The sequence below is a fragment of the Leptonychotes weddellii genome, chromosome 8 (genome assembly GCF_054177405.1).
Source record: "Leptonychotes weddellii isolate Sample4059 chromosome 8, ASM5417740v2, whole genome shotgun sequence".
In the NCBI taxonomy this organism is placed as follows: Eukaryota; Metazoa; Chordata; class Mammalia; order Carnivora; family Phocidae; genus Leptonychotes; species Leptonychotes weddellii.
Window position 1 is genome coordinate 85,401,351 of NC_138376.1, and position 10,648 is coordinate 85,411,998.

At 39.5% G+C, this 10,648-nt stretch overlaps 1 protein-coding gene across 1 annotated transcript in view; it reads right to left on the reverse strand.

Moving 5' to 3' along the window:
* Positions 1 to 10,648, reverse strand: part of LAMA4 (laminin subunit alpha 4) — a 131,027-nt gene that overhangs the window by 87,978 nt on the left and 32,401 nt on the right. Inside the window, exon 2 of the mRNA XM_081829365.1 lies at positions 7,248 to 7,349. Coding sequence (XP_081685491.1) covers positions 7,248 to 7,349 — 102 coding nt within the window. The remainder of the gene's footprint in view (positions 1 to 7,247; positions 7,350 to 10,648) is intronic.

The window sequence follows — 10,648 nt, forward strand, 5'->3', positions numbered from 1 at the left end:
CAGTTCCTAACACTGTATCTAGAACTAAGTCAATCTTCAAAAAATATTTGTGGGGGAAAAAAGGAAAGAAAAAGTGGGAAAGGGTGAATTAATGTCTGGAGCACATAGAGGAAGGTAACATGGATGCAAATCAGCTCAAAATCAGTGGCAATCTCACATTCCAGAGAAAACTAACAAGCCTTGCCCAATTACCAGGAATCTAAGCCATAAGCAACCTGGTATGGCTGCTCATAGGCTGAGGTCAAATTTGTCTGAGTCCTCGTTGGACAGACGAAGCCCATCTGTGCAGAAGAAAATAGGCTTGTTGGAAGATGTTAGGTCATTCTTCCTGCCTGAAATGCCTATTAAGCTGCAAAAAGGAGCTGCCTCCTTATGGCTTGTTGGGTGCTTTGGACTCCTTGTCAGGGCTCTAATTCTGCCATGGCAACCACAGGGAAAAATTACTCTCCAGGGCAAAACCACCAGATCTCCTGGACCTCTAAATGCTCAGGGTGGGAACGCTGACTTTCCTCATCTGCCTCCCTTTCAAGGGTTTGTTAGGGAATTCCCTAAAAGGCACTGATGTACATTCTGGAAGATTGGCAGAGATAGTTAGCACTGGAGGCAGGGACAAAGGGCCCTACTGCTTCTATTTTCTAGCCGGTGGACTTTGAACAAGTCACTTGACTTTTTGGGTCTCTATTCCCTATCTGAGAAATGAGAATCCAGTTGAGATGGCCTGTAAATTTTCTTCTAGCTCTGAAAACTTTTACTCTGGGATTACAAATATGCCTTGACCTTCAATGTTCGGCCATTTAAAAAACTAAAAAGAGAAATGACAATGATAAATAAGTGTGTCATTGAGGGTGGGGGGAGAATTTATTTTTTAATAAAACTGACCCCACTTAAAAACAAAAAAGCATTCTGAATCTTTGGCCAGTTAAGAAAGCTACATGGAGACAGTGATGGCAGATAAGTGGATAGGTGTGAGGAATGGCATTTGGGCATCAGCTGTGGTTCTTCACATGAGAAATGCTGTCTGGATAACTTGGCCACAGAACCAGTTTAATGAAGGAAGAAAGCCTAAGAGGATCAAGTTGACCTTCATGTGGTTTGTCACATGATTAGGCAAGACTATAGTCTACCTAGATCTGTGATTCCTATGTCTAGGGAGGTCAAAACCATTCTCCTAATAATACCAAGATTTTATTTATCTTTTGGACTCTCATTTTCTCATGTGTGTAAGGTAAAGGCTGGGGCTTCTGGGGCTACATGACACGGACATATCACCACAGATATGAGATCCAGCTGTCTTCTCTTAAGCCAAACATGAACCATATTTTTAATTTGTAAAGTGTGTTTATATTTTATAAAAGCATATTACTTATGGTAATATGCAATGGGTTTATTGCTATTTTCAAATAAATTAAGAAAAACTAGAAAAACTTTCAGTTTTAAATTCCCTTTTAAAAAAAGATTTTATTTATTTATTATAGAGAGAGTGAGGTGTGGGGGCGGGTAGTGGGGAGAGGCAGGGGGAGCAGAAGAGAGAAACTCAAGCAGACTCTGTGCTGAGTGCAGAGCCCGATGCCAGGCTTGATCTCACGACACTGAGATCATGACCTGAGCTGAAACCAAGAGTAGGTCGTTCCACTAACTGCGCTACCCAGGCACGCCCCTCCCCTTAAAGATCTATTTACAGTTTTATTTCAAATGCAGTAAATATGGATAATTAATCCCCACAAACAAAACTCTTTGGCAACTTGAATAATTCTTATGAGCGCAAAGGGCTCATGAGACCAAAAGTTTGAAAACTTCTGTTCTGTCTAGATCAGTGCTTCTTAAACTTCATGGTGTACACCAATGCCCTGGGGTTCTTGTGAAAATGCAGATTCTGATCCAGGATGTAAGGGGTGGGGCCTGAGTACCTGCCTTTCTAACAAGCTCCCAAGTATCACCGGTGCTGCCGGTCTAGACTATACTTGGAGAAGCAAGCTCTAAATGGAAACACCTAGAATAAGTAACACTGTTTGTTAGTTCCTCAGCATTGGGCCTGAGCCTGAGTGTCTAGCATAAAGAGACAGTACATTTTACTGCAGTGAAGAGTGACCCAAGTGTCTCATAAATTATAAAATTAAAGGTTTTTGCATTTGTTAGTTTGTTATTTTACTAATTCATTCATTCATTTAACAAGCCTGGATTCAGCTGGTATCATGACAGGCAAAGAGTTGTGACTGTTATTAAAATAAAGAAGACCAGATTCATTTATGTGTCATTTTATGAAAAAGACCTGGTTCCTGCCTTTGAGTAGCTCCCAGGCTTGTGAAGGAGACAGAGAGGCCAACAAACAATGATATAGTGTGTTAAGTGCTATGACTGAGGTACGTATAAAGAATACACCTACTATGGGACGAAGAGGAAGCAAAGGTTCTGGCTTTCCCTAAGAAAGTTGGAAAAGACCTAATGGAGGTGATGACATTTGAACTAGGCCTTGAAGGATCAGCAAGAAATCCTGGGTAGAGAGCAGGGGAGCACAAATTCAGACACAGACTCTGCACATACAGAGTTAGTTTTGGTGGCAGTGAGCAGCTCAGTGGGGCTGGAATAGAAAGCCCTGAAAGATTTTAGAAAGGAGAATGCCTTGATCAGGTTGAAAGATGTCTCCATTGCTGGTAAGGAAGACAGATTAGGGGAAGGAGAGTCTGGAGCAGGGCATGATGAGTCATTGGGAAGTCATGGCTCTGGTCTGGGAGGGTTGCTGTGGATGTGAATTAAGGCAGTGGGATGGCAGAGAAGAGAAGAGGCTTTCTCCGGGGTTGAATGTTGGGGAAGAGGAAAAGGAATTGATGAAGCATCTGGGACATCTTAGTATTTGGCAAATGATACTGTCATTAATTGAAATGGAGAACATAAGAAGAGGAACCCATTCAGGGTTAGAAGAAGAAACATGAGCAATGTATAGGGAACTTATTTGTGTTCAGTTCCTATGTTCTCACATGACTGGGCACAAAGCAACAGAAGACTCTGAATTCTTCGGGTATACAATTTTCTGACTTTGTTTCAAAACTTCAGTTAGCATGGAACCAAATCCATCCCTATTTGCAAAATTTTGGGGTTTCCAAGTTGCACTATATTGGAAAATTGTCAAAATTTTGATGTAAGAATTATGCACTTGATCTAGATACCAACTTTACAGTTACAAGTAAAACAGGAAAAAGAAGTCTCTATAACTCCATTTTTTCTTGCTCTGGGACATTAATGAATGTGGTGGTTTATTAATCACACATATTTAGTCTTACAGGAACTTACATTCGTTGTTTTCTGTCTTACACACATAATAGAGTTTTAAAAGCATGGGAAAAATGCTAGTGTCTGCAGAAATTAGAGATATAATATCTTCGCTTTCCTGAATGAAGTTTTAATTAGGCTTTGAGAGTAATAAAAAATTCATTAGCTTTCAATATATTGGATTACTTCCCTTTCTCCATTATGCTTGGGGTGGGGTAGAAGTCCATTTGAATATCAATATCTTTTTAACTACAAAATTACTACAGGCAGTTGTAGAGAATTTAGGGAGGCATACTATAAAGTAAAAAGAAAATAAAAATCCATCCATGTTTCCACCAGCCAAATAACAGCTTGATGGGTGTCTCTTTAGATTTCAATGATATTTTTGCTGTTCTTTTAATAGTTTTAAATCTGAATATTCTTATTCAATTTAGAAAAAAAAATTTCCTGCAATGCTGGGACAGACCCTGAAATCATTTTAATTTTTCATTTGGTTGTCACTGAGCAGATAGGGATTTCTACATGTGTTTCTCAGCACAGAGAAACACATGTAGAGGCTCCCATGGTCCTCATACCTTGACCTTTACTATATTGGTCATGTCCAGAAGCACTTTCAAGTAGTGTTTCTGTCCTTCAACCCAACACAGTGGAAACCACTTAACCCAAATCCTAGAATAATGTCTGGCACATAGGTGGAGCTCAAAAAAAAGAAAAAAAATGCTTATTTGTTAAATGTTTAGATGGAATCAGTAGACCAACCAATCCTTAATCAAAAGGAACCTGAGGAGCTATGTTTCTATGGTAAACTTCAAGTCAGATTTTCTCCACTCTGGTTCTGATCAGTGGGCTCCTGGCTTTCTCCTAATGATGAGAAGATTCTTTAGATGGGAACTGGCCTTAGTCAAGGCCTCTTCTTAATTCTCTGTACCTAACCTATAAACTTGGGATAAAATATGGGTTATTAGGGACCAGACATTCCTACTACCAACCATTTGTCTGCTTCTACCTGTTTCTTCCCCCAATTCCTTTCTCATACCTCCTTCTGGAGCTTTCCTAGAGAGTCTGCCATGTCCACAGGAGTTGCCTGGCCTTTGGGGCCCTGTCTGGCTGACTCCAGCTGAGAACACTTTCCAGTGCATTCTAGTTCTGATAAGATGCAAGGTAGCTTTTTGGAAACACCCCACACATGTTAGATTTTATTCATGAAGCCACTTTTCACTTAGCCACTTTTCTGCATTTGAAGAGTTAGTATCCCTCTTGTGAAGACAACTCTAAGCTTCTTTCCTATGTCTAAAATGGTAGCCTAACTTTGTCTACTCTGTATTTTATTGTCAAATGGCTTAGTTCCTTAAAATCAATCTGTAAAATATAAGGTCAAATTGAAATTGGACATTGGAATGGAGGAAGAATTAGAAACACCTGGGGGAGGGCAAGGTGGAGGGAGGCATTATAAGCCTTCAAAATAAAAACAAAATTGAAATGAAATAAAAGGCCTTTTAATTTTGGCTGTGTGTGGAAGATGGGAGAAAGGAGTTAGGCAGGCAAACGATAAGAACTGATGGAAACCCAGGCCCACAGTCAGCTGCAAGGAAGTGTTCCTCCGAGTCACTGCTTCTTCTCTGGTGCCCTGAGAACCAGATGAGCTGGATGGATGAGCTACAGGGCAGGAACTGATAACCGTTCCCACTCCACCAGGAGGCCAGAGCGGGGATGCTAAAGGAAATAGGAAAATCTGAGTTTGATTACAGTGGGACACCACTAGTGGGCAATACATTTACCACCTAAGTGACAAAATATTCTTTCTATGTTGGCAAGCCTCTCTGTTCACTACTTACATTTAATTCAATACAAGTTACATCCTTTTTTTGTCTTTCTAAATTAAATTTATAAGAATATACATATATATATTTAGCTCTGGGAGATAAGATTGTGGGTGATTTTCACTCTGAATTTCATGTACAGTACATAGCTGTATTGTTGTTTTGTTTGTTTTTTATATTGAGCATATATTACTTCAATCAGGGAAAAAAGCTATTTCCATCTGTGTAGAGTTGGGGTGGGGGGCTCACCATTAGGATGAGTAAGATGGCTATTTCTTTCTTTCTTTTTAAAATATTCTGTCGTGGAACAAAGTAATTGCAGGAAGATGGGCAGTTTCCTTGAGTGGGCATAAGAGTTTACACCCCAGTCCATTCCCAAATTTTTATTAGAACTTCGTATGCCCAGGAGCTATGAAGGAATCATGTGAGGACCGTCCTCTCAGAACTCATGTCTAGGTCATAGATAAAACCACAACAGTTCCTATTTTGACAAAGTCACCGTAAGAAGAGTGGCTTTGTCATAGCTCTTCACAAGGACTAGCAGGAAGGACTTTTTAAAAATTTAATTTAATTTAAATTTTTTTACTATGTTCAATTAACCAACATATAGTACATCATTAGTTTTTGATGTAATGTTCAATGATTCATTAGTTGTGTATAATACCCAGTGCTCATCACCACACGTGCCCCAGGAGGGACTTTTTGCCCTTCTATTTCAGTCTTCCATCTTATTGGCTTCCTGATGGCAGCTGATGGGTCTGCCAGTCCCTATTGTCTTCTATTTCAAAAAACCAGATAACAAAGAGCCTTTAATTGGTCAAATTATCAGAGATGTACATTATTAGTTCAAGTGCATCCATGGGATTTTCTTTTCAAATGTCACTGGGATTAAAATAACAGGAAACCGGAGATGGAAGCATTAGAAAAGGGTAGGCTTCGGCAGCTGCGTGTGCCTACACAGCTACAGAGGACATCCTGGATGTAATGGTTATTTAAGAAGATGGGGGGAGGGGGAAGACAGAAACACCAGGACTAAACAAACACTACAAAGAGATGGCCGTGTCCAGTGTTTGCCACTACATTCTCTCTGTCTCTAGAAAAGTGGCAACTGCTGGGTTCCAAGTAGATGAAATGTTCTAATTTGCACCTTAATGTAATGCATCTACAATGGGTAAAATAACACCTCCGTGTGCACACCTTGGAGACCACTTACAATCAAAATGATCTGCTTAATAGGGATAATTATACTAATTTTCAGGTAAATATGGTGTATTTAATTAAGAATTCTTGTAGTTTATGCAAAAATACTCTTGCAGTTTTGGAAAGCCTCCTCTGCCTCATAGGATCTTGAAGAATCTAATTTTCCTGCCGTGTGGTATAGCTCTTGAAGGAAAACATGATCATAGGGCACAAGTTTTTAGAAATGCCTCCTAGGACTTCTACTAAAGCCATTTGTAGTAAATATTTCAATAGCCATTTTCACGAAGCTGTCAGTCCATTCAGTGAACACAGAGAAGTTATGGCAAGCCCTTTTTGCTAGAAGGCTCCCCAGTATCCTCCACAAGTCTCTCTGATACTTCAACAGAAGAAGTTAGTTGGGGAATTCTTTCCAGTTAAGGGAAAAAAAGTCTTCTGGGTGCTGAAACACAGAATTACAAAGACCATAAGGCCAAAGTTTTCATTTTTATTAGCTATTTGGTTCAAACCTTTTTTTTTTTTAAACAAATCTTGATCTATAGACCCGACTATCTTAAGTTGTAAAATAGGCTATGAAACAACTGTTTTATTCTCCTGGTTTATGTAGATTGAAGCCAAACACATGGCAAACTATACTATTACAGAGGAATTTGGATGGATGATTTCCTCCTCTGTGTACAGTTTTCAATCCCTTCACCCTTGGCCCTATGGTAGACACGAGCTGCCGAGGGTGCTAGGTCAGTTCCCTCTAGGGGCACATGCAGCGTCATCCCTATGCCTTGATGGCCACTTATAATCACCAGTAGTTTCTATGACGTGTCTTACAGGAAAAGGTGAGCGTAAAAAGAGAGCTTGATTAGCTCTTTCCTAGGGAGCTCAGATGTGCAGGAAGAGTATTTGATTCCCGCTGAAGATGCAGAAGCCCAGTGAAGTACATGAAAAGTGACAGGTGCCCCAACCTACCATACAGAATCCAGAGCCGTCCAAGCACTCATCAGAGTTACCGTTGCAGCCACAAGGCATACATTCTCCGGACTGGGCGAGAAAGAATCCAGCACCACATTCCTGAAACAGACACAACAAAAATATTGTCTTTATTGAAAAGACCTCTTTTGGTCAATTTTTTCTGACAAGATTAAGAGAAGATGCTTATTAAACAATCTAAGTATTTCTTTACAAAATGTACTAGAATGAACCATTTATACTGCGATTCAGTGATGTATATTAATTTTTTTGGTTATATTCCCCTCCTTTTTATTTTTTTAACTTTTCAGGGGAATAGGAACATCTTTAACACTGTCCTAATATTATAAGGAAGAATAAGAAGATTTTCAGGAACAGCAAAGGAGAAAGGAATTTTCTAATGTTTTCTAACCAAACCAAACCAAACCAAACCAAACCATGACAATTGGTGAGGGTGAGGAATTGCTTCATGCTCCCTATAAATAAAGACTTACGGTTTCAGAAATTACTGGCTATAGCATAACCTCTCAGAGATGGATTTTTCATGCTTGGGCTCTTAAAAAATGGTTTCTCTTCAGATCCTAACATTTGAAAGGGAGGGGCAGATAAGTTAATGAGTTCTTGTACTTGTCAGGTCCTGTGTGGGTGCTGTTCCTATATTTCACTTATTCTCGTAGCTCTGAGGAACACATTATTTTCCCTCATTCTCGTGATGAAATCATTAGACCCAGAGGTGCTAAGTGGGTTGTGGTGATGTTAAACCATCTTGAGATGCACCAGTCAACCTGCACAACGATGAATTGCCCCCTGCCAATGTCCTTTGTGCTCCAGTTGAGAAACTTTGCAAGATTGTTCCTGGTTTATGTGACTGGAGTTGTGAATATGTATTTTATGTTTCTTCAGAATGTCTTAATGATGCAAGGCGGCAATGGCATTAGAGACCTGGAAGTCCACTCCCTGCCCGTCAGACAGATTCACTTCTAAAGAATTCCAGACAGATAAGGATCTGGGTTGTTTCCACAAACTTACAGAGTAGGAGATTTCACATCACCCCCTCCCCCCATTTCATTGACTCATTGTACTTTGTACTATCTTGATGACCAGGAAATTTTTCATTCTATCTGGCTGAAGTCCCTCTGACGGCTGTGCAAACCCATTTCCTCTTGCTTTTTTCTCTGTAAAGAAAGAACCACTGGACACTATTCACAGTATAAAAACACCACCAGTTTGGACCCGAAAACTAAAATCTAATATATTCAATTGGGAGGAAGTTGAACAGAGAATAATGGCATTTGTCCATAAAGACAAGGCAAAGAAATTCCATCTTTCTAAGTGAGAGAAAGTAAGGCAGAGAGGGGACCGATTTCTAATTTATATTGGAGAGTTTGTGGTTGATAGGAAACCTTTTTCTCAATTTCCATTAGGGAACAATAGAGAGGGGAAATTGCTAAAACTGCAGCAAGAAGCATTTAATTTAGACCACCTAAGTTCATGTGTTTTTGAATTTTGTTTCAAAATATAAAAAATACTTGTTTGGGGCACACCCGGCTGGCTCAGTCAGTGGAGCATGCGACTCTTGATCTCTGGGTTGTAAGTTCAAGCCCCACATTGGGTGTAGGGGTTACCTAAAAATAAAATCTTAAAAAAATAAATGTTTTAACTCTGATGCAGTACACAGATATACATATAACTATGTAAATATATAAGGATATACATATATATCAGAAAAAGATTCACAAAGCAATAATTAACCTATGTGCCATGTACCTTAAACTTCTCTATTTTATTTAAAAATATATCCTTGTTATAAGACATAAGATTGATGCCACATGAGTGTGTTGCATCCTGCAGTTTGACATGAAGAGGGTTTTAATTATCAGAGGAATGGATAAGAATAGCAAGGGGCCTAGTATTAGTTATCTCAGTAGCTTCCAAAACAGTGGTTTCTGTGATCTCTAACTGACCAATGCATGGACATGTGGGGAACCTCTCATTCAGGAGTTCTGACAGAGGAACCAAAAAAATCTGTTTTTTATAAAATAAATATTATATTTAAAAGTTACTTATTTAAATTAATGAATCCTTTTACCCCACCCCCCCGCTTTATTGAAATAATAATTGACATTTAACATTGCATACGTTTAAGGTGTACAACGTGTGATTTGATATGTGTATATATTGCAAAATGATTACCAGCATAGCTTTAGCTAATACCTCCGTCATGTCACATAATTACCATTTCTTTTTTGTGATGAGGACATTTAAGATGTACTCTCTCTGCAACTTTCAAGTATATAATACAGTGTTATTAACTATAATCATTGGGCCATGCATTGGATGTTCAGAACTTGTTAATCATTAATCTTGTAACTGGAAGTTTGTACCCTTTGATAACCTCTCCCCATTTCCCCTGCTCCCCAGCCCCTGCGACCACCATTCTAGTCTGTTTCTGTGAGTCCCAATGAGTGGGGCAAAGACTGGAGGTGTGTCAGGAGGGGAAAAGCATGCTGGTGGTGGCAGGGAGTCTGGTAGTGATGCCTGGAAACAGAACGTGAGAAGATCTACTTGTATCATCAACTATAGTAAGGACCTGCCTCTGGCCCAACGTATCAAGTTTCAGTAAGGGTGCTCTAAACTGATATTAGTTCAAGTCTTTTGGGCATTTTTGCCGCTCTTTCATCTAAAGAAGACAAAGAAAATTAAGATTTGCCCTGAAAAATGCATCATTTTGAATATGACAGCAGTTAATCCCTTATGTCCTTGAGGGCTTAGCTAAATCAAGAGATTCATATTCAAAGAACAAAAATCACACAACACAGAAAAAAATCCCAAATAACCATAGCAAAAAAATTTTTTTGATAAATTCTGAATTTTAAAATAGCTTTAGATGTACAGAAAAATTACAAGGATCTGTTTTTGTTTTTTATTTATTTTTTTAAAAGTCCCCTGAAGATTTCAATGTGTGATTAAGGATTGCCCTAAAGCATCTCACAGTGCCTTGTTCATATTAATTGCTCCACAAATGCTTGTGATTTCAACAGTTTGGACTAGGATAGGAAATCTGAAGCATATGTGCTGTTGGAAACCAATGGTTTATGCTGCTAACATACCTACTGCTCCCTGCTAGGGCTGGATTTGGTCTCCAATCTTTTCCAACACAGGCCAGGCAGCCACTGCCTAGACTGGACTGTGCTCAATGAAATCTTTATGTTATGCCAAGTTTAGGAGGTGACTTCGCCCAGAGAGTCTGTCATTATCCACTTACCCATTCCCCAGGCTAAGGCTCTGACCTTGTGTGAAATGGATTTGGCTCGTCTCTTAAACTGTGGGAGATGGGAAGAAAAAGGGAGCCAGGGACAGGGTCACGTGGAGCACTCAGTGGAGAGGATGAGGTGGGGCGG